This window comes from Zootoca vivipara, chromosome 3 (assembly GCF_965207765.1).
Source record: "Zootoca vivipara chromosome 3, rZooViv2.hap1.1, whole genome shotgun sequence".
NCBI lineage: Eukaryota > Metazoa > Chordata > Lepidosauria > Squamata > Lacertidae > Zootoca > Zootoca vivipara.
The window spans coordinates 31,089,566-31,113,861 of record NC_142586.1 but is presented as its reverse complement, the minus strand read 5'-3'; the positions used below and the strand labels follow the sequence as shown (position 1 = coordinate 31,113,861).

General features: G+C 42.5%; 1 protein-coding gene across 6 annotated transcripts; it reads right to left on the bottom strand.

The window, feature by feature from the left end:
- Nucleotides 1-283: 283 nt before the first annotated feature.
- Nucleotides 284-23,629, bottom strand: ZNF451 (zinc finger protein 451). 6 transcript variants are annotated; one of them, XM_088665804.1, is made up of 15 exons: nt 23,464-23,629; nt 21,221-21,301; nt 18,712-18,786; nt 15,892-16,017; nt 12,900-13,011; nt 11,504-11,654; nt 11,089-11,215; nt 10,161-10,314; nt 8,462-8,609; nt 6,424-8,066; nt 5,430-5,567; nt 4,539-4,669; nt 4,057-4,243; nt 2,053-2,118; nt 284-1,205 (listed from the first exon to the last, which is right to left on the bottom strand). In XM_088665804.1, exons 2-15 carry the CDS (start codon nt 21,296-21,298, stop codon nt 1,144-1,146), a joined length of 3,198 nt encoding a protein of 1,065 aa, XP_088521930.1. In that variant the 5' UTR covers nt 21,299-21,301; nt 23,464-23,629; the 3' UTR covers nt 284-1,143. The 6 variants fall into 6 exon arrangements, with proteins under 6 accessions (XP_088521930.1, XP_088521931.1, XP_034965610.1 ...); XM_088665805.1 differs by lacking the exon at nt 23,464-23,629 and adding an exon at nt 23,230-23,434; XM_035109719.3 differs by lacking the exon at nt 23,464-23,629 and adding an exon at nt 23,244-23,418.
- Nucleotides 23,630-24,296: the final 667 nt, after the last annotated feature.

The following is a 24,296-nucleotide window of genomic DNA, read 5'->3' as shown; positions in this document are numbered from 1 at the left end:
AACACAGTGTGCTTCTACACTGGAATACCCTTCTTAGCAAGGGTGATCCTTCCCAATCAGGATAATTTGCTAAACGTTCCTGGCATTTTTAAAATTGTATTCATGGGTTGTGTGTGTGTGTGTGTGTGTGTGTGTGTGTGTGTGTGTATTTGTGGATGGTCACTCCAAAGCAGTCCTTCAAGAAGCCTGCACTAGAAACAGTGATTTAAAATTACCACCTTTTGCATTCAACACTTCTATGCATGAGTCAAGTAGCAACTGACTGAAATGAGGACATACTGCAAAAAGTAACCAATATTTTAATTATGCACAAACGCAAAACGATGTTCTAAAAAAATAACCACAATAAATTAACCATGGAGGAATGTAGAAAGGGTTTGCCTTTCTGAATTAAAACATTGGGGGGGGGGAAGAAAATAATTTGCGGCAGTATTAGTAAGGCAGGAAGCATAATATACACCTATAGCCCAGTCAGTTTGGTGCCACATTCGTTCTCAAAACATAAAAAGTACATACAAAGATAAAGGTGAAAGAAAATAACTAGGCCCTCAAAATTCTGTTTCACTTCTTAAAGTCACATTGGAGACCCGTCACAAGTTTGCCAGAGCACTGGAGATTGCAGTACTACTTAATTTTCCCCTTAAGGTAAGACAGTAAAAGAAAATGAGGATTCAGTACGTATCTGTTGCAATGTTTATGCTAGAAATGCATGTACAACAGGAAAGAAACATTAACATCCAAAAATGAAAGCCTGGGGAGAGGAAGAGGAAGAAATAAACAAAAAAGGCAAGCCTAGTTTACAAACCAGATAGTTTTAAGAAACTAAGGTTTAAGCCATCCTGTCACACAGTGGAACTACATTTTTGAGCCTCTTAAATATGCTGTCCCATACCACACCTGTATACTGTATATCACAGAGACAAATATGTGGGAAAACTGAAATCCAGTTAAGGGTACTCAAGTTCCATCCACTGCAGCTTATGATGTGCTTAGATGTGTCAGTGGAGCTCAGTTCTTAAAGTGCATTGAGACTGTGAAATGTTAACCAGTACTTTTTTTTTAATCGTTGTAATAGGATGAACAAATTTCAACTACTTGGGAGCCAGCTTAGATGCTTTTTAGTGCACTGATATCAAGCCATCTTCACATCTCTTCCATGCTTCGCCTGATGGCCTCTTGAAATGCTGCATCTTCCTCCTCTGCACCTGCATTAAAGAAGCAGGACTTAAAAACTGCAAAACAAATGCATAGTTGAAATACTGACTCAGGCAAGAAATGGCTACCGCTTCCTAATCAGCGGTTTCAGAAAGGTCAGACCCCTGGGTCCATCTAGCTCAGTTGTGGCTATGCTGACTGGTAGTGGTTCCTCCAGGGTTTCACACGGGAGTCTTCCCAAATTTACGCCGAGAAGCCAGTGATTGAACCTGGAAACTTCTGCAAGCAAACCAAGCGCTCTACCACTTTTATTCTTTTATTTACTAAATTGGTATGCTGCCACGTAGATCTCAGACATCACCAAGCTGTGCTCCTTCCTAAAGCAAGTTCTAACTTTTAAAAATGTTTCTTCATGTAGCTGGCAGCTACCAGACGTTAGCATCTGGGGGTATGCGGGATGGCTAGCAGGTACAAGGCTGTCACAATGTGCACGATCGCAACAGCTCTAGAAAGACAGCTCACACAATTGTGGGGGGCCACATACAGTATATGCCCCCGCACACAAAGGTGCTGGTTCATACAACCATTGCCTCCATAAGAGCCTCTGTTGTATCATGACTTTGCAGACAACCCGGCTCACTCCTCTGAAGGCCAACATCCAAGCACTGTATTAACTGGACATAAATCCATGTCTCAAATTGTAAGCAAAGGCCCATTTTATGAATACTACTCCTTTCTCTTGCTATAGCCACTTTTCTCTGTCACGGTGCCTATATAGGAATATGCACATATAGTGGGGGGAAAGCTTTCTATTCCTTGTTTGATACTATTGCTGAATCTAATTTTCTACAGTCACTTCATTTCTTGAATAAGCATCTTGTAGCAAAATTAACATACCCACTTGGTCCTTTGTTTCTTCTGAAACCTGCTCCATTCCCATTTGAGTATCTACCACTTCATTTTCTGTAAAAAGACACACAGAGAACTAACTATGCAATATTTGTTGTTGTTGTTGTTATTTATTTATTTATACCCCGCCCATCTGGCTGGGTTTCCCCTGCCACTCTGGGTGGCTTCCAACAAATACCAAAATACATTAAAATATCACAGATTTAAAACTTCCCTAAACAGGGCTGCCTTTAGGTGTTTTCTAAATGTCAGGTAGTTGTTTATCTCCTTGACCTCCGATGGAAGGGCGTTCCACAGGGCGGGCGCCACTACCGAGAAGGCCCTCTGCCACAGCTCTCACAACTAGCTTTCCTCTTCAGAGTTTTGTTGACTGGTAAAACCTGGCTGTCATAACTTTTTCTTCCTCACTTCAAAACCCAGTACCCTGAAATAGTGTGCAACATATAACCAAAACGGAGGTTTATCTTTACACCCACACCGAGCTAGCTTAGCAAGATGGATGGTAAATAAATTGGGAATGCATTCCCATTAGTGCGATGTCCTTTGAAAGCCACCCTTCAACTTGATTTCCATGTAGGGAAAGAACACGAGTTCCATGCCGACACTCAGCTGCAAGTTCATATATTTTACAGAACTGAACATGCAACGAAATAGATGAAACCTGCATGTGGCTTTCATACTTTAACCCCCATTACAACTGCACAGAACGGCAAACAGGGACGACTCAAATTATACGCTTTTCAACAACAGTGATGCATTTTTACAAAGTATATCAACAACAGAGATATATTCCATAAAGAGACCCCTGAACCCTCTAAAATCTCAATTCAAGATATTCTGTACTCACTTATACAGGCAGGACTAGCATAATTTGATCTCGAGGGTGCTGCACCTGAACTCAAAAAAATGGTTTAAATGAAGCTCTTGTTGGCTTTCTGTGAACCAGAACTAAATCCCTAAACATAAGATCTTGTAGTGTACACCTTTAGACTTTTCCTTTGCAGGGTAGGAATGAGCTATGCTGCAGCAACTTCCATGCTGCAACAATAATTTAAGAGGGGGAATTCAACTGTCTTGAATTTCCACTGATCTTCCAAGACAAAACTGCTTCAGAACAAGTGATTAAATAATAAGGAGCATTGAAGACAACGTTGAGGTTGGTGTGCCACGGCTTCAAATCTAAAATGAGGCAACAGTGACTTATTTTGCACAATAAGCCATTGTAGGAAGAAGTGGGAGAGAAGGACTCTGGGATTAGCTATAGCTCCTAAATTTACCTCGACCTCAAGAACTGTTTCTCAGAGTAAAATATGGGCAAAATCATTATGCATTATGTAACAAATTGTGAACTCTGCAGTGGTTTGCTCTGCATAGCAATACCCAAAGCTCAACAATCACCTGGTGCTTCGGAAGCGCTGTGCAAAGAACGTTGATAGCCCTGTGCTCAGAAATTTCCGAGGGCAAAGTAGAGGGCTTTCAAAGCCCTTGTGCCGTGCCTCCTACACGCTTGGCAACATGATGTTTGCCGAATATTTGGGAAGCACTGCACCGTGACGGGTGCCAATCTCAGGACGTCATCATATCACATGATTGACTGGCAGGTGAGGGGTCGGGGATACCTGTCCATGCTGGCTCGCCAGTAGTGGGGCAAGATAAAAGATCTGGCCTGCTGGGCCAAAAACCTTCCCCATCCCTGTCATAGGCTGTTCCTTAAACAGAGCATAAACACATTGCTCACTAATGGGCTTTATGATCTTTATTTTGCCTCCATTACTCTCATTTCCTAGTGGCTGGCCCATACTGTAGAGCCCCTGCAAACTTGTTCAACTAAACTAAATTACAAGTGGACTATATGTGATATATTGATGGGGAATTATTCAGGAAGCAGTACAGTACGTGAACAGGTTCCCTCTCCTCGCTTCAAGCCTGGAAGTAGCTTCCACCAGGCAATGCATGCCTAGGCTGTATATATAAACGTGTTTGAAAGGATACCTTTGGCTGTATCTGAAATGCTGTTCAATAAGGCACACATCATGTCGGCATCAATCTTATGAGGATCTAGAATGCGAGTTGCCCGCTGAGTCATCTTAAGCTGATCCTCAAGCTCTAGAAAGCTTTTGTCTCCCGAAAGAATAGTGAAAGGAATATGCTTCGGTAGATGCTCATCTAGACGGCCCACCTATGGAACAAAGAATGAATTATGCAAAGCAATGGGCAAACAATTTCTTTAGTGGGAGGGATTTCATATTGTGTAGGTAGACGAGACTTGAACATTATTTAGCCCAAACATTGTAAACACATTGTTGTGTTTTTTGTTTTGTTTTTACAATCAAGAGGTGTATATATATGTGTGTGTGTGTGTGTGCGCGCACACACACACTGTGATAGGATTCTCAGTGTATGCCAGCAACTGACACCTTAACTCAAAATATTTCCTTTGCATCTTATCACAGCACAGGTGCGTGAAAACTTACATGCACACAGATTGCAAAGTCGGCAGCCTCTCTCCTCGTACCACAGTGTGGATGGAGGAAGAAACACCCAATCTTGTTAAGGTAGTTAAAAATCTTGCAGTTCACAGGTGGCTTCCAGTTGTTGTGCCCACCTAAGCATTAAACCAGAAAACAGCCACTGTTAAGAGATTCAAGGGACTGGACAAGGGAATAGACAGTTACTTTTAAAAAGAGTGTATATTTTAAAAACAAAAACAAAAAAACCCTGTGAAATACTAATTATGTTTCTGAGAAGCAGGCAATCTAAATTGCACATGGTTGATATATGCAATGTACTATACATGTTCCAGCTTTGTACCTTTTGCTAATTTGTGCGGCCAAACATGCTCCCATAGTAATGGGCAAAGGACTGAGCTACTCCTAACATCACAAAAGGTGGTCGATCCTCATTTCAACTGTTTTCAAGTAGACATCACTTACAATATTTTCACTAAATGCACCACCCAGTGGGTGTTAAACCGATACCTAAATTAACGCAATGTGGGGGACCACTGGATCTGTGCTGGGAGATGGTTCAAAAAGACAAGGTGCTGCTACTAAGGTGACCCTGCTGTGTGTAGGGACCTCCTGAATTGTACTCATGGAGGTGTGTGTGTGTTATAGCAAGCAGGGCCTCCACCACAGATCTCAAGAACTTGGGTTTGACCGATTCTGGGGGAAGCACTTCAAGTACTTGTCAGCTATGTCCTTCAGGGCTTAATACCCCTGTATTAACACACCTTGCTTGAATTAGGAATGCTGTATGCCATGAACCTGTGTAAATGTATGCTGCTACATTTGTAGATTATCTGACTCACATGTGCTATATAGTGTGCATCAAGGGAAAGTTTGCACTGCCAACAAGTTCCTTACCTTGAAAACCCCAGATAAAAGTTCCTTGGTTAAGGGTAGCAGGCAACTGATGGAAAAGGTTTCCCCAGTTATCCAAATCCATCATAATAATATGAGTCATGGTACACAGGTAATCAAGATCAGGTAGGTCTCTGTCATCTAGATAGTTGGGTGGAAGGGAAGAAGAGGGAAGCATAACAAACATTATATGGATTCCTCAGTTGTAGAAAAAAATTCAAAACAAAGCATATCAAATTCTTTAAAAATTCATTGCAATTTAAGTAATTCATATGAACTCAATAGGGTACCTCCTTCAGCAAATTTATACTAACTTCAACATTTTTCATTATGAGGTTCTGCTTGTTTTTATGCAGCTTGCATTTGGTTTTAGATGATTACTTGCCCAAACGTAATTGTAAACAGTGAGGAGGAATACAGACAAATACAGAGGGGCTCTCAGGTGCTGGGGAAATTATTTACAAAATAATGCCATGATACAAGTCTACTGAATAAAATGAATTTCCACACAGCGCCTGAGATTTTACTGTCCTGTAACCATTTCACAATTACAGTATCAACAATCACATTCTTTTCCTTCAAAAACAACTACCAAAAATCTCCTAAGCCTTTCTTATTCACATGGCTAGAAAAATTGTCATCAATGACGTAGAATGGGTGCAAGACTAAATAAGATTTCTTGTACCACTATGGAAACAATTATATAAGCAGAGTTTGCCGAGGCTATGAAATGCTACATGTTCAGTTTAACCAATGGCTCACCAACATTTCCATTTTTTTCTCTCTCACACACACACACATGAGAAAACCTGTGGTTCACCGCTGAATCAAACCAAACAGCAATCAGGTTTTGTGAGCGACAAGTGGAAAACCTCTCGGACCCGTGCTTTCCAGGCGCAGGGCAAGCAAAGTGTTGACAAGCCCCAATTGTTCTGTAAGGTTCTCTCAGCAGACATATTTGTTTGGGCATCCAAAGTATACCATGGTTTCTACCTACCTAGACCAAGCCCTTCAGAATGTGGCTTCTTAACTTGCTCTTTGGGTAGCTCTCCTGGCCTCTTCTTCTCTGAAGCACTTGCTGCAGTCTTGTCTTCCGAAAGCATTAGGTTTTCAGGCTTTTTGTCTACACAGGATCCACCGGCGGAAATCTGGAAGACGTCACTTCCTGCTTGAGTTGGGGCTAGCTGGGGCTTTTGTGGGAAGCAGTGCTTGCTGTGAAAGTGCTGGTGGGCAATTCCAACATCACTGAAGTTTTTGTTGCATGCTCCACACCTCACAATGTACAATTCTTGGTCAGGGTTTTTCTCCGAGTGTGTCACGAGATGAACCATCATGTCAGGAAAGCTCTGCGCTGTTGAGGAGCACAAGGCACAGCGGAACCACAAGTTGCCCTTCTCCAGCAAGGCCTTCTGACACCTCTTGTAATCCGCCTTCCTGTTCTCTTTGCTAGCGTACTTCTCCCGACAACCACAGCTCAGACGCTTGCTCTCTTCTACTATTTCGGTACTCTTGATTGATGTCCCCGCTCCCTCAGACACGCATATGTAATCTGTGCTATGGAAGCCCTTGAAGTGAAGCAAGAACTGCTCCTCGGCATCAAAAAACAGGTCGCCACAAAAGCCGCAGAAGTATTTGACCTTTACGACACCGTTATGCTTATCCTGACAGTGTCGATGGAAAGTTTCGTTCTTCCGGAATGTCATTTTGCACAACTCACAGCTGTACCTGTGGAAGTGATGGCTCTCTAATGATACACAGTGCTGCTTCACGCTGTCTTCAGAGTCAAAGAGCTCCTCGCACATACAACACTGCCATTGGTGAGACCCTGACCCTGACACATCCATGGGGCTCGAAGGTGGAGACTGCTCCATAGGGCTAGGAGTTTGGTCTTTCTGTTCAAGTGAACTACCGAACAGTGCACTAGAAGATGCTGTAGCATCCTCAGCTGTAGCATCCTCAGCAGCAGCAGCAGCATCCTCACGGTAAAAGCTGTGCACACCATGATATTCTGTCACATGGGCCTTAACGTCATCTACTTTCTGAAGAGCTACACTGCAGACCTGGCACCAGAAGACAAAATTAGTCAAGTGTGCTCCTCCATGGAACCGGCTCATGTGCAAACGGATGACGCTTGCATTTTCCGCAAGCTTGCCGCACACCCCACATTTGTGGCAGATTGTGTTCTCGGAAAAAATGTGGTTTTCTACCAGCTCCTCAGAAGGAAACGCCAGCTCGCACTGGCACACCCAGGCTTTGACGGCAGGAACGCTGCTAACCTCTTGGCTTTTGCCTTCTGAGTCCTTTATTCGTTTTGAAACCGTTCCCCCCTCATCGCCAACGGATTCAATCGAGTCCGAAGGCCTCTTCAGAGGAGAAGATTTTAAAAAGCTGCTATTCTTCTGTAGATGAGAGGCACTTTTATTCCTTTCGTTGACATGGCATACTGCCAGGATGGATTCTTCCATCGTGGTGAAAACTTTAACCTTGTGTAAGGTTTTGGAAATATGCTGACGGATATGGGTGTCGTTGATAAACAGCTCGCTACAGGTGTGACAGAAACCTTTGGCTTTAAATACTTCGGCGACCTGGCAGATGCGCTTCTTTGACAGAGTCACTGGGCCAGCATCACGACAACGAGTTCTAAAGTGGGAAAGGACATTGTAATACCTACTTAGCTGTGCATTACCAAAAAAATAAAAATCAGTATGGTCTAAAAACAACAACAACCATTCACATGCTAAACATTATTTTTGGATATTTGCTTAGTTGGGCCTAGATAATTTTCCAAGGTTAGCAGCCTTCCAAACAAACGGAATGAATGACACTAGGCCACTGCCAGTCATTGCCTCCTAAATCTGCCTCTTCTTCAGTGGCTATGCCCCAGATACCCAACACAGCCCTTTAAAGCCAAGACTGGCAGCTGGTAGAAGCACAGGATTCTGTCTTCTCCGCCCAGGGGTAAGGTATCTTAGCAGGAAGGGGTAAGGTATCTTAGCCCAGGGGTAAGGTATCAAGCAGGAAGGCTCTCGACAGACCTGAAGTGTGCCGTTAGCTCCACATGAGAACGCAACACCTGATGGCAGGATGTGCACTTCACTTGGAACGGGATTTCTTTGCACAAGGAGATCAGAAGATTCTTTGCATAGGCTGGGAATGGCAAAGGTTGTGCTTGTGTTGCTTTATCTGCAATGGAATGCACAGAGTTATTGTATCACTGAGTCAGAAAGGACCAGACCTTATTCACTTCCCAAAAGGAAGGCCCATCCACATGCTGGTGTCCCCCTCCTCCAACGTAGACACGAGTGCAGCACCAGAGAAGGGTGGCGCACTGCAAGCATGGCCCGGTGGCACCTAGGCCACATCACACCAGAGCAGTGATGCTCCACCAATGCTAACCATTTGCAGCTGACCAGAGTTGGGAATCCAACAACATAGATTCTAGATGGCCACAGCTTCCCCGTCCCTTGACTTAAGGGTTTGTTGCAACCTGTTGTCCATTTCCTGTCAGTCAACATACAAAACTTACTTCAAGGAACAACCAGGTGGTACAAGGAGAAGAATCAAAGGTTACAAATGATTCAAGTAAGTAAGAAAATCATGTCAACAATACCACACAGGCATCAAGACCAGGCAGTTAAGAATGAGCTAACAAACATCCCTTGGTTCCTGAGAAATGTCACACTCTCAAGAGTCAAATCTGAGCATCTTTCAGAAGTGTTGCAAGAGTGATGTTTTTGGTCCTAGTATGTTTAGACTGGTCAGGACAGGAGTGCAGGGACAGTTATTTTTTAAGCTGTTTGCTTTGCACTCATTTCAAAATTTATTAGCTGCCAGGAAGAAGGGCAAAACTAATATACCTTGATATAACCTGAGAAACCGAATTACAGAAAGGCACCCATCATATGGCTGTACCCAGAAGTATCCTAAATTTTAAGCAGTAACATATATATTTTATGGACCTTGCACACTAGAGGGAACAATACCATACACCTCAGCCACACTATTATAGAGGACAGACATTGCTCCGGAAAAAAACCTTCCCTGGCAACATTCTCAATATATATATTTCCTTGTTTTATCAGACTAGCAAAAGCAGCTAAACCAAATTGTGCTGTTCTATATACAGTGGTACCTCTACTTACGAATTTAATGCGTTCCGGATGCACATTTGTAAGTACAAAAAGTTTGTAAGTCGAATCCCATAGGAATGCATTGGGAGAAAAAATTCGTAAGTCGAAGCAACCCTATCTAAAAATTCTAAACTGCATCCAAGATGGCGGACGGAGCTCCATTCGTAAGTAGAGTTATTCGTAAGTAGAGGTACCACTGTATTAGCTTCAGGTTCTTTTCTGTCCAACATAAGCCACATTATGTTTTACATTTTAATTATATTTGCATGAGCAAACAGGAAATTGTTTATAACCTTGAAAGTCTGATCTGACCTACCAAATCTTCCTACTTGAAATATTCAGGGAGGACAAAGCCCATCTTAGCTTACAGTCTGGGAAGAATTTGCATCGGTGGCCATGCACAAGGAAGTGGGGAATGAAGAAAGCGGATTCTAGAAAGCAGATTCAGCATACTTAGCATGGAGCTAAGGGCACTTCCTTAAAGTAACATTATCATCTTCATCAGTCATGTAAATTGCAATGTATTTTACCACATTCCCCCTCAAATCATGCAGTATCCAGTCATTTCAGGTGGAAAAATATACACATTTCAAAAGAGACATACCACTGAGTTTAAAAGCCTGAGAGAAGTGATTCTTTTCAGACATATGCTGCAGACACTCATCTCTCAGGCTAAAAAGGAGAAAGCAGCATGGACATGCAAAGCACTGAATATGCTGAGGAGGGTATTTCTTTTCATGGCCGTCACCTTCATTTGCCTTGAGGGGGTGGGAAAAAACAAAACAATAACTCAATTTTAGATAAACGGAGAACATTTGTTTTCCAACATTATGAGGAACTTTTTCTATAAGATGCGATGGAAATTTTCTCTTAATACTAAAAGCATAACTCAAAATATATCAACTACAGTGGTACCTCGGTTTATGAACACAATTGGTTCCGGAAGTCTGTTCATAAGCTGAAGCGTTCATAAACTGAAGCGAACTTTCCCATTGAAAGTAATGGAAAGTGGATTAATCCGTTCCAGACGGTCCGTGGAGTAACCGTTCATAAACTGAAGCGAACTTTCCCATTGGAAGTAATGGAAAGTGGATTAATCCGTTCCAGACGGGTCCGCGGAGTACTTAAACTGAAGCGTTCATAAACTGAAACATGGGTGTAATTGGTTCCGGAAGTCTGTTCATAAACTGAAGCGTTCATAAACTGAAGCGAACTTTCCCATTGAAAGTAATGGAAAGTGAATTAATCCGTTCCAGATGGGTCCGCGGCGTTCATAAACCGAAAATTCATAAACCGAGGTGTTCATAAACCGAGGTTCCACTGTAGTACCTGCTCCATTTATGAGCCACAACCACATACAAGCAGCAGATTTTTTTTTTTTGGATTTGAAAAATTATCAAAAGCAAAACCTGAGCAGTAAAATCCCTGCAAAGATTTGTGTATGAGTTTATGAAATGGGACTTTTCTGAGGGGAGATACCCCCCCCCCCCCGGCTACTTTTGTGAAAACATGCATTTCCTTAAAATTCTTGCCTTAGAAGAAACGTGCTCATCATATAGCTGAGACGTGGGAAATCTTCTGGTGCAGACTATGCAGGCAAATGCATCAGGTGGACATCCATGTAGTGTAATTGATGGATCGCATGGAGAATGATCAAACCTAAGGAAATAAATTTGCATGATTAAATCATGGATATGAACAATAAGAAAACCTTTAGAGGTTGCCCATTACAACAACAACAGGTTTAGGGAAAAAAACCTGTTTACTAAAACATATGTGAAGTCTGAATATACTTGCAAAACCGAACATTTCCTGGCATCTAGAGGCATACAATTTCTGCAAAGCAACAATCAGTGCAGTGCATATTTGAGACTACCTGTAAGATACAGTGTCCCACGTTCAGGCAGTCTAGCAACGTATTTCCTGATCAAACTAAAATACTTGTACCTCTGAAGGTGGCCCAGGAGAAGATGCCTGTTGTCAAATTTTCTGTGGCAATGCATTATTGGGCATAAAATGGATTTACTGTCAGATTGTATCTGGTCTGATCTCCGGGGTAATGCTCTCCTTCCGGAGTTTAGAGTGCCTGGCTTGAGACCTACAATGTGAAACAAAAAACCCTCATGTAGTTGGTGCTCGAAGACAGGTTAGAAAATAGATCACACTGCTGTAATGTCACGCTGCTTCTTTTGTTTAAAACGCATGGAGATTGACTATACTGCCCTTGCTAAAGCTTTCCCTTGTTTTTCATCCAGGACAAAGCTCGATTCGTGAGTATGTGAACCTCAAGGAAAGGAAAGAACACAGCAACACACCCATTCCTGACACTGGGCTAACAGGAGGCCTGCCACCTCAATCCAAGGGAATCTGCCAGCACGGATGAATGAGGTGAGCGGTGGCGGAGTGGTTCACGTAAGATGTGGCTATGGATGCCTCATGGTGACATCCTGGAGTGCCTGGTCACAGCAAGTGAAGTCATTCTGCATTCCTAGATTGACTTGTTCCAAATGATGAAACTTACCGGAGCTAAGAAAGACTAGGGTGGGTAGGCAGGACTACACAGGAAAAAGACACTCTGAAGACAAACCTGTCAAAGACACACACAGACCTCAGCCTTGCTGCTAAAGATTCTTTAGCTGCAGGCACAGTGAGTGGAGCTTGGGCTCCTCATCTGCAGTGCTTTGCACATTCGGAAAGTGCTATGTAAGCATTTAGCTGCCCTTAGGGTTACCAGACTCAATAGTGGACAGGACTTCTGTGCCTTTAATTGCCCTGCTCTCTTTTGAGTCTGGAAACCTTAAAGAGAAACCACCAGCAGGCCCTTTGTTTAATTTCCAAGCAAAGGGTCTGCTGGTTTCTCTTTAAGGTTTCCAGACTCAAAAGAGAGCAGGGCAATTAAAGGCACAGAAGTCCTGTCCGCTATTGAGTCAGGCAACCCTAGCTGCCCTGGGCTCTTCTGGGAGGAAAGATAGGACATACTTCTTAATATATCAAATGTACTAAGCTACGGCATCTCCTTAAAGCAGTGATGGGGAACTTGCAACTCTCCAGCTGTTGGGCAACAATGTCCGCTAGTCCCAGCCAGAATAGGCCACGGTCAGGGAGACGATGGGAGCTGTAGTCTAGCAACAGCTAGAGACCCAAAACTTCCCCATCACTGTATGGAAGAAAAGGATGAAGCTCAAACACCTCCCATGTTTCTCCTGTGAAGGCTACCCGTACCTTGCTTACTCCTACATGTGTCTGAAAGGGAGAAGCGATCGACTGCAACTAAAGTAGAACTATTCATCCGGAAGAACCGTGCATCCCTCTGAATGGTGAAATAATGGTACCAATACATTACCTGGCATTTTCAGCCACTGGTTCACGCACTGCCTTGCTGCTTCTGTGTCACTATGTCCCTGGATAAATTCCAGCTCTTGCAGTCCGTGAGCATGTTGCAAATCCAGTTTTTCCTAATGGTACCAGCAGTCGGAAGACAGCGTGTGCAATTAGTTGCACTGATTGAGAACTGATTTACCGCCAATACGAAAAGCATATATACACATACAAGGTGAAAGCATTCGCTGTACTGACTGGCAGTGGCTCTCCAGGGTTTCAGACAAGATGCTTCTCTCAGCCCTACCTAGAGATGCCCAACAAGACTGTACCTGGGACTTTCTGCATGGAAAGCAGATCCACCACTGAATTACAGCCTTGCCCATTCCTCAACAAGGTACCGTATTTTTCCGTGTATAAGACAATCTCTATTTTGGGGACTCCGAATTAAAAAATGGGGGGGGGGGGTTGCCCACAGTTACTGAGCTTTTTTGGGGGGGGGGTTGTGATAATTGCTCACCCACCTGACCAACGCTGCCAGTCACACGCATCGACAAAGCCAACACTCTTCTGCCCGCTCACTGCCAGCAGCCGCCAATCGCCCGCCATATTGATGCAGTGGCAGCCAATCAACAGCAGCCCTTGACGCAGCCACCAATCACCCGCCCAATCACCGCTTACACTCTCCTGCTCGCGGCTGCAACCAAACACTTGTCCCCCTCTGCACTCTCCGTGTATAAGACAACCCCCAATTTGGAACATTATTTTAAAATTTAAAAAACAGCATCTTATACATGGAAAACTATGGTATATGTTTTGTATTCCTTGAATGCCCTTTTTATAACAATCTTAGAAACAACTACATCCACCGATTGTTAAGATCACAGAAGGGAAGACCGTCTCTTGCAAAGACCTGTTTTCTTTTGTCTGATGTAAAGAAGTATACATCCTTCAGAACACCCACATTTCTTACTAAGGCTCTACAAACCAGGGTGGATTTGGTTTAAATCAAACTGATTTAAATCACGATTTAAATCACAATTTAAATCACTAGTCAGTAAGGCTTGATTTAAATCATAGTTTTCTACATAAAGACTAATTCTTGCTGGTATAACTTTAATATGCTGGTAGATGAAGATTTTTAGAATAACAACTTTTCATATTAGGTTTTTTTATCCCCAGTTTAATAGGTTAATCATTCATACTGTATTTGGACAACTTTTCTGTTGTACTTAGGAAGGGAAAAAATCATTACCTTAATAATAACAATTTAAATAGATTTATTCAACTGAAACAATAACATTACAGCATATGTTATTTGCTTAAACAAACATCCATGTTTGTTAAGTAATTTGGCTAAACAAAAACAAAATATATATATTTTAAGAAGCTTAAGACTGTCAGCCCAGCCTACACATGAAAAACTTAAATACTGTCCACTCCAAACAATCAGAAAAATATTGTTTCTATTCTATTCACTGAACTTCTTGAAACTTAGCACTGAAGGGGTTGATTCTGTATTCATAGGTTTGTAGAACAATAGGACTAAGGTCTTTTTCTCAACTCTGTTCAAGTTATAACATTTTTGCTGTGAAGAAGAGGCATGTGATCTCTGCCGAGTCAAATTCAGTTTTGAGAACTGCAAAAGTAAACCAAGCATCTGTGATAATATCTTGCAGGCAGAGAAACTGCCCAATAATCTTACAAAAACCTCTGGAAGAGCATGACATTGTGAATGGATTAATGGAATTTATTTACCAAAAAATTTAAACATATACAACCTTATTCTACATAATTAAAAAACTAATCTTTATTTCATGATGGAATAACCTTTGGATGGTAATATATTTTCCTCAAAAAGCATTTTATTTTTAAAAAAACCTGATTTAAATTAAAAACATCCAATTTAAATTTTAAAAAATCCGATATTTTTGATTTTTTTTAAAAAATCAGATTTTTATCCACCCTGCTACAAACTCATGTAACAAAATCTGAAGGGAGGTATGGGAAATAATTTGTCCTTTAAAGGTTGGGGAGTAACCACTATTAGTAGCAATATTATTATTATTATTATTATTATTATTATTATTATTATTAGTGTAATGGCTGTTTGCTAAAACACAGTAAACTAAATTGAACTGAACTGAACTGAACTACTTCTTTGGTCAAATCACAGCTTGGCCTCTGTAGTTATTTGCGAGACAAGAGTAGTTATACATATTATAATCACTACCTCTTTGCAGAATCCCCAATAGCCTGTGCTGGCTGAATTTCAATTGTTAGAGAGGGGTCAACACTTGTTATGCCAGAACCTGACCCTAGAACAAGAAGTCATTTGGAAAAGGCTACCTAACAGCCTCGAATGCCTGCATGCTATATTTAACACAATGATTAACAGCAAAAAACATGGACAGATTTACCCAAAGCAAACAGATACAGTCTTATATTCCTAAGTGTGCCAACTTCCTATCTTTAAAGCCTCAGGCTTCACAGGTGCAGAGGAAATGCTGGAAAACTGGGCCACAAGGTCCACCCTCATTAGCGCTTTTTGCCACAGCCATCATGACCGCACATGAGCCATAGCATGTGGTCATTAAAATAATAATAAAAAAGCAACTGATCCAAGTGACTATAAAGTTTCAGAAAGGGTACAGCAACGTGAAAGAGCACAACCTGGCAATGTAATACATAAACAAATGTACAGTAGTTACTGAGAGGCTGAACTGATGGGAAGGACTGAGTACCGTTGGACACAATGTTCCAGCCTGGACACAATGGCAGCATGAAACCAGGTTCAAGGATTAATGAGGAAGGGTGCTTACCAAGATATTTTGGAACCAGCAGAGAAAAATCTAGCTGGACACATTACCCAACATAGGCCATTTAATCTTTTTTAAAACAAACAAAACAAACAAACAAGCTCTGCTTTGGAAATAACAGCTGAAGCCAAACAGTGGTTTGAAACCTAGATGGTAATCCCTAGTGGTTTTTTGTAAAACTAAAAATAGAAATCATACCTTGAAAGCTTTATTTTTCTCCTCTTTCAGTTGTTTCTCTACCTCTACATGGCGTGCCAAGCGGTCTAGTGTGGAAGCAACCTTTTCTTTCTGATAATCGACGTAGTCTTTGCGTTTTGCATTTGCCTACAAATGAAGAGAAGTTCTCCCATATTTATCATCTGCCACAAATTGTCAGACAATTGCAACATCTTATCATCCACTACATTGGGCTGGGGCTGGGGCAATTATTTCAATCTGCCACCATTTGGAGCTTGGGATAAAAGTATTGGGGATAATGCATGGTTAAAAGCATGTGAGGCTCAGAGAGGCATTTTCTAGACACCAGTCATGAGAACTCTCCAAACACCTCAGTAAGAGGATGCATACTTTAAGACCATTGCTACATCATCTTCTAACAGACACAAAAATGGGTTCAGACAGATAGATATTTAAAAAAAACAACTTCCATTAGGCTATTTTTTAAAAAGTATGCTGTGTTCCGTACTGTTCACATGGCACCTGTCACGGATACTGGTTTCTTCAACCTCTATACAAAATGAGGTTTATACAAACACAGGTTTAAGGTATTTCTGCTTCTTTAACTTTCAGGTACCATTAATTCACTCACAATGCTTTCAAAAACCTCCTAGCAGCTGTTATAGTTGGGTTAGGTATAAGATGGACACAAACTTTTAGAGACAGTATGACCATTTAACTAAGACAGCTGATTTATTAAAGGGTGTGTATGTGTGTACACACAGACACAGAGAGAGAAATAAATAAATAAATAAATATTGGGATCTTAACAGTGTTTGTTGACAATTTCTGAAGATTCAACAAACACCTTTGCTGACATCAGCTTCTAATTGGCTTTAACCTCAAGCCAAATTGCCTAAACCTCCACCCCAGCCAAATGCTCTAACAACCCAGTACAGTCATACCTCTAGTTATGTATGCTTCAGGTTGCATACGACACAGGATCATAGCTGCCAAGTTATCCCTTTTTTACAGGGATTTTCCCTTATGCTGAATAGGCTTCCTCGCGAGAAAAGGGAAAACTTGGCAGCTATGCACAGGATACGTACGCGCCGAACCCGGAAGTAACAGAACAGGTTACTTCCGGGTTCAGTGATTTGCACATGCGCAGAAGCGCTGAATCACGCAGGGAGCATGCGCAGATTTGGCGCTTCAGGGTAAGTACTACTCTGGATGCGTACGGGGCTCCAGAACAGATCCTGTTCGTATCCAGAGGTACCACTGTACACTTACTGGGGACAATCCCCAAAACTCCTCTGGTTGTATTCTTGGCTGCTTGGACAGTTTAATGAACTACACGAGTCATGATCTTCTGGTGAGACCTTTGCAGAGGACAGCCTTTTACACCAACCAACTCAAGACACTGGCTCCCTTCCTCTGAAAGGTATTAATAACAGACTGGGCATAAATATCCAGTTCCCCCCTCAGTTTTTCTTTAGTCAGAATAAATCTATCTGATCCAGGCACAGCCTAATAAATTCTCAAAGTGATCACCTGTCTCTCAGAAACTTACATCTGCCATCTGAAGGAAGCCAGTTGTTTTCCTCCAGCCCTTCTTTACTTGGGCTCTCCCCAGCTTCTGAGGTTTTACCCTGAGGCAGATGACAACTTACCCTTACCTCACAAAAGCTGTTGCTTAATGCTTTGTTCCCTCAGATGTTGGGTAGGTTGAGGATGTCATACTCAACTTAGCTGCTATGTGTCAGAGGGATCATCGTCACAAGTACGATGCAATGTAAATTGCACAGCATTGTTGGGTGTTTGAGGGATGGGCCCGATTTAACAACAGCCACTAACTGTACTCCACAACACCAGTTGCCAGTGATCCTGCTGGCACAGGTTATGTGCTGAATTAGACATCATGGGTGGGATTCCACCAATGAGTCCCGTCAATACAAAGTGTAGGCTTTCTATTTGCTCACCCCTAGTTGGTTCCAGGGGTCTGGAGAACCCCCAAACAATGTACCGGGGCGGGGGGGGGGGGAGAATAATTCTTAAGCAAAAGGTTGCCAAGGATAAAAAACATTCACAAGGATAAAATCCCGTTCACAAGGGTTCAATACAAGCCATCAAAGACCCACATGGAATAAATGTATAAAAACAAAAAGCGCAGAGAATGCAAGAACCTGCTCTTAGTTTCCTCAGGATCTGTAGCTTTAATTTAAATACTGTTTAAAAATTGGATACGATACAGACATATAAAATATTTGGAGTGGTGATAAAGTAACATTTTTTTTCAAGCCTTCGCTTCAAATCTTCTAAGTGGGCAGCTACCCGCAAGAAAGTCTTTTTGGCGATGGACCCCTGCTTACAGAATACCTTTCCAGATAAGCTTACCTGGCACCTACACTATGATCTTTTATGCACCAGGTAGATTTCCCTGTGTCTCAAGCCGACTTATCGCAATCTGCTGGATGCTTCAGTTTTTACATCAATTTTTTTCCTTGCTGTGGTTTATGCTGGTTTTAATTGTTTCAGCTGTTGTGTTCCATTCTGATCTTACACGGAGGGTGTTTTTTTATGTTGTTGGGCTTTCTGCTTTTAGTGTTTTTTACTTCAATTTTTAGTTTGTGTTTTATTGCTTCTGTAAACTCCCGAGAATTGGTTAGATGGGCAGTATACAAATAAAACAGGTAAAGAAGAATAAAATAATCTCAGAGGTCTTTGTATAGATAAAGTAAGAATTTATTTGAACCATATGTACTGTACTCCCCTTCAAAAGATACAAACTTAGACAGATAGAATGGAATAATTCCAAAGAAAACTCTTGTCCAACAATTTTAAACGGTAGAGAACACTCACGGTAGAAGAACTGCTACCGTCCTCGTCACCACTGCTAAGTTCAATGCAGTCCAAAACTGGTCTCAAGACAGCTTCCTATGGAAGAGAATGCACAGAATCACAGAATTTTAAGGTGGAAGGGACCCAGAGGGTCATCTCATCCACCCCACTCCAATGCAGGAATCTTGCCCACAGCTATCCCTGGGCTACCTTCTGGTTAACAGACAGACCCACTGACCCACTGAAGATAACCTTTAGCAATGCCCCCCTTCTACACATGTCTGCAAAAGTTACAAGATCTAGGAGCACAACAAATTGATTGCATATTCAGAAGCATAGCCTTTATAAGTATCATTATCATTCTTGCCTAATTCAGATTATCATTTGTTGCCATACACAACTGAATGGAGTCCAGCTCTAAAACAGGCTGCCTACTAACAGACGGTGGCGAAACATCCAACAATCCAGGAAAACTCTTCTGTTGATGGAAGCCCACCTTCAGAGAAGGACCCAGGCAACAAGTCCTTTATCTCTAGGAACTGCCAATTCAAAACAGGCAGTGGGGAAAACAAAAGAGGGAAGGAAGGAAGGAAGGAAGGAAGGAAGGAAGGAAGGAAGGAAGGAAGGAAGGAAGGAAGGAAGGAAGGGGTCAAATGACATTTATTAATTATATGCATTTACAGATAACCATTCACCCCCGGTGATCCATTAATTTGGTGTAACTATGACTGGGGAGACCCAGGTTAAAATTCCCACTTAATAACTATGCTCCCCAGGTGATCTTAGACCAGTCACTATCTAAGTCCTAGTGCAGGCACCCCCAAACTGCGGCCCTCCAGATGTTTTGGCCTACAACTCCCATGATCCCTAGGTAATAGGACCAGTGGTTGGAGAAGATGGGAATTGTAGTCCAAAACATCTGGAGGGCCGCAGTTTGGGGGTGCCTGTCCTAGTGCATCTCACAAGGTTGCTACACAGATTTAAGCAGGGGGAAAGCAAAATAAAAACATAATATTAAAGTCCTAACAGAAGGGAATTTTATAAATTGCTTAGCCTTTGTGCAAGAAGGAAACATGCCACCCAGTTTTTCAGAATTCCTCATGTTTTCCTAAAGGGAAAAAAACCCGCATATGTATATGGGCCACAAAAATAAATTTATCTGTATTTGGGCACTGAAGGAATCTGAATGCACTGCCACATAATTCAGGTTAACTATGAAATGAGACACATGCAACAGATTTATAAGGACAGCTCATTTCCCCCCACATTCCTCGGATGTGGACAGTGCACTAAAAAAAAATGTTTAGTTTCAAACGCTTTGTGCTTTATTTTAAAGATTCACACTCTACCTCTCAAATTACCTCCACGACGATTCAGAACAGATAAAAGCCTCATATCACTATACCTAGCAGCCCTCTGGCCGGTGTTAAAGGCCAGCCTGTTCTTTGGTTTGCTTGTACCCTGCAGTCCCAGGCAACTGACAGTTGGAGCAGAGTGTTCTGCCTGGTAGGGAGGGGGCAAGCAAGTTCTCTGCTGCTTTGGCCAATGCCTGGGGCTACATTGGTTTCCCTCACAATGGCATTCTTCGTGGAAGGTATCGCAACACATTTCGATTTATTATTTTACATATTTACTAATTATAGACCACTTTTCAGACATAGCTCTCCAGGATCAGGTTGGGGTAGCCAACAATGTGCCCTCCAGATGTTGTGGGCTGGAAATATTTGCATGGTCCCAATAAACCATAGTTTGGCTTGCCTTGATGTGAAAACCAGGCCATTATCTCAACTGCTTTGAGTTATGGATTTAACTGAATAACTTATTCTCTCTGCCTGACGTTTCTTTACACCAGGCATCCCCAAACTGCGGCCCTCCAGATGTTTTGGCCTACAACTCCCATGATCCCTAGCTAAACAGGACCAGTGGTCAGGGATAATGGGAATTGTAGTCCAAAACATCTGGAGGGCCGAAGTTTGGGGGTGCCTGCTTTACACCATATCCCTCTTCTTTCTATGAGCTCAATTGCCACCAGCATTCCTTATCTCCTTGCTGGGCATTTCAAGGGTTGAAAAATATATATTTTAATTTACAAGCTTATACACTGCACACCCAAGGAGTTGCCCGTGTCTGTAGAAACCACTATCTGTTTAGTTTCCAAACTGAGAGGCACTCAATTACCCAAGTTTGCTATTAGAGGGAACTATGGTGTTGCTTGCAGATTTAAAATACAGTGGTGCCTCAGGTTACAGACGCTTCAGGTTACAGACTCCGCTAACCCAGAAATAGTACCCGAGGTTAAGAACTTTGCCCCAGGACGAGAACAGAAATCGCGCGGTGGCAGCGGGAGGCCCCATTAGCTAAAGAACATCAGGTTAAGAACAGTTTCGGGTTAAGAACGAATCTCTAGAACGAATTAAGTTCTTAACCTGAGGTACTACTGTAGATACTGTTTACATGCCGGTTTTGTAACTAGGTTTGTAATGGATTTTAGTCAAATACAATAAATGATTGATGGATACTATTTACATACCCCAACAAACTCAACGTCATCTTCACTTTCCTCTTGCGATGCATTCTCAGCTCTTTTAGAAGACACTAGACACTCCATTATCTGAAAAGGGAAGGGAGAGGAAAACACCTTAACATATTAGCAATTTGCATAACGATCTACCTGTTGGACATGCCTAGTATACAGGCTGTCTATATCAACATTTCATTTAAAAAGTCTGGATGATGTCCAGGACATCTGAAGGCAGCCCTGTTTAGGGAAGCTTTTAATTTTAAGAAATTAGTGTATTCTAATATTTCTGTTGGAAGCCGCCCAGAGTGGCTGGGGAAACCCAGCCAGATGGGTGGGGTATAAGTAATAAATTATTATTATTATTATTACCAAGGGGAACTCTGATTTTATCAAAGCCACAAAGGGTATCCATCAATGATGCATCCTGGCACCTCTCTTTTTCAACTTATATATAAATGATGTGGTTGCACAACTGTCTGGCTCTCACTGTTGCCTCTGAAAGAGAGATATGTGATAAAAAAATATGTCATCCCTTCTATACACAGGGGACACAATACTGATGTCTTTAATCCTGATTGGGTCATGTCTCCTTCTTCAGCCTTTTGGTAATTACTGTAAAAATGAAGGGTTGCAGCCTATCAAAAGACCAAACTGATTGACCTCACAAACATATGTGGCCATTAGATGAGGTGAAAATTGTACAGTACTCTGTACAGTACTCTGTTTCAGATATTTGGTGGTGCTGCTTTCTTAAACAGAAAGCGGGACACACCTTCCTTCTAGAGTTTGCTAAGCGGAAAGTGGACGGGATTAGTTTCATTCCTATGGTGACATTAGGCTTTTCTGAACTAGCATGAGACTCTTATTCTCAGTGGTGGGTTCGAGCCCTACATTGGGCAAAACATTCCTGCATTACAGGGTTGGATTAGATGACCCCTGTGGCCCTTTCTGACTCTATTCTATTTGTAAAAAGTTTTAAACAGAGATTGTTTGATATCTCTCTTCAGATGAACAGAGCAACTGCATCAATCACTAGAATTGCACCATTGTATAAGAATCTCCTATACACGCTTTCTATACTACCTTGCTATTTTAAGGATTTGCAGAAACAGAGAGGATGGCCTTTACTGGAGTCCAATTAAATCTAATGCCTTCAGCTGTTTTAGGGAGGTTCAGAAATATGCCATACTCTGAAAACACCTGTCCCTGTGGTTTAACCAGGTTGAAGACCTCACATATTATGTATCTTATATACTGCATATAGAAGACAATACTTAGTACAGATTTTAGGGAGAGGCCTCCCCATGAGTCTACAACTTATCTACTGGGTTGAGAAAATATAAAATGTGCAGTCTTGACCAATGTATAACTCATGAGGATAAAATAGATAAAAGGGCATGCTATACCATAGAATCATGCTGATACAGAATTTTATGTTTGTGTTACATTTCCATTCAGTTATATTCATGTTAGAGTTGCATTTTAGTATTTGTTAAAGGAAGTTTTCCTCAACCTTTTAAAAGGAGGGCCAAGTTATGATCCAACGAGCAATTTTAGCATTTTAAGCTTGTTTATGATGTAACTTATCTTTAAGTCAACAATTAAACTTCTACTGAAGTCAAACATTCGCTTTGAAGTAGAGTCCGAAGACTAGATGCAAATAAAACACATCTGAACAGTACGGGATATATGCACCGATTGGACCTGAAGCAGGTTAAGACCACCACGAAACCTTTGCAGGCGTGAACAGTACTAAAAGCGGACTCATCTATGGCACAGTGCGGGGAGAAGCATCACCAGGAAGCACAAACCACGAACGTGCCATTTAAAAAAGGACATCTCGAGGGGACCCTAAAAATAAAAAACCTTATCTGACTGGCCGGGGGGGGGGGAGTAGCAGCGGTGACCCAAGGAAATGCTCCAAGTGGGGAGTTATCCGAGGAGCAATAATATCAGCGAACCAAGGAAACGGTTAGACAGCAAAACACACCACGTTTTCGGGACTAGCATTTTCTTACCCGCGAATGCTCACCAAAAGAACCGCGGTACTCGGGTGGGTGGCTATGCAAAAGGCCTCCATTCAATGCAACGAAAGCCGTTTCCAAACATAAGCGCGACGATGCAAGTGTGGGGAAGAGGCGATTTGGAGGAGAGGGAAGAGGCCGGAGAGGCAGCAGGAGGGGCGGGTTACCGAGGGGCAGCCCCAATGCTCACCATCAGGGCACGCGATGACGCCAGCGACGCCTACCTACCTTGCACGCCCGGGCATGCCCAGGCAAGCGACTTGGAGAGACCGAAGAGGGCAGGCGTTTCGGAGATCCTCGGCAGAAGATGGCCAGCCCCGCGAACCGAGCACCCGCGCGGGAACTAGCCCATCGCGCACGCCCTTCCTCCCGGCTTCAAACTTTTGCCCGGGAGGACGGGGTACGTGAGGTGGGTCACGAAAGGGCTTCTGGGAATTGTAGTCCGCTGGTGCTGGTTGGGTGCGGACTCTGAGGATCAGCTGACGACGTGACGTTTCGAATTGTTTCCTCTGCTGCTGCAATTGCTGCGCTTCCCTCCCCTGATGGAAGCGCCTAATCGCCGCCCTAAAGCATAAAGGAGGCTTGGCATGGGTTGCATCTTGAAGTAACGGATTTCTTACGGGCATGAGCTTTAAGTGCGGTCATCAAAGCCGGTGCACGAAGCGGCAGGAAAAGAGGGGTAGCGCTTCACCTGACGAAGTGGACTCGATTAGTTTGCGAAAGTTTGCCATGCTGTAATAAATTTCTGATGCAGGCTCGGGTTAAGCACCTAAAGGCTAATAGGAATTCCTAACCTTGGACTGGTCACAGTCTCTAAGCCTAACCTACCTCGCAGGGTTGTTGTGGTGAAGCTGCAATGAAGAGGGGAGAGGGGAACCATTTGAGCTCCTTGGAAGAAAGGTGGAGGGGAATGGATGAAATAATAACAGCATGTCTACATATTTGCATTGGGGTTTGTGTGTGCGTGCGTGCCATGGAACTAAAAATCGGAAAGTCCTTAGATTGTCAGAATTTTAACAAGTGTATGAGAAGATTAAACCCGCGAACAACAATCTCTCACT

Excerpts from the sequence above, each read along its gene's own strand:
- ZNF451 (XM_035109719.3), bottom strand. The coding sequence starts at position 23,291 with ATGGAGGCCTTTTGCATAGCCACCCACCCGAGTACCGCGGTTCTTTTG. Across the intron at positions 18,787-21,220 it reads ATGACGTTGAGTTTGTTGGG|GAAGCTGTCTTGAGACCAGT; the intron begins GTATGTAAATAG and ends TCTCTTCCATAG. Across the intron at positions 5,568-6,423 it reads TTCTGAAGGGCTTGGTCTAG|ATGACAGAGACCTACCTGAT; the intron begins GTAGGTAGAAAC and ends CCAACTATCTAG.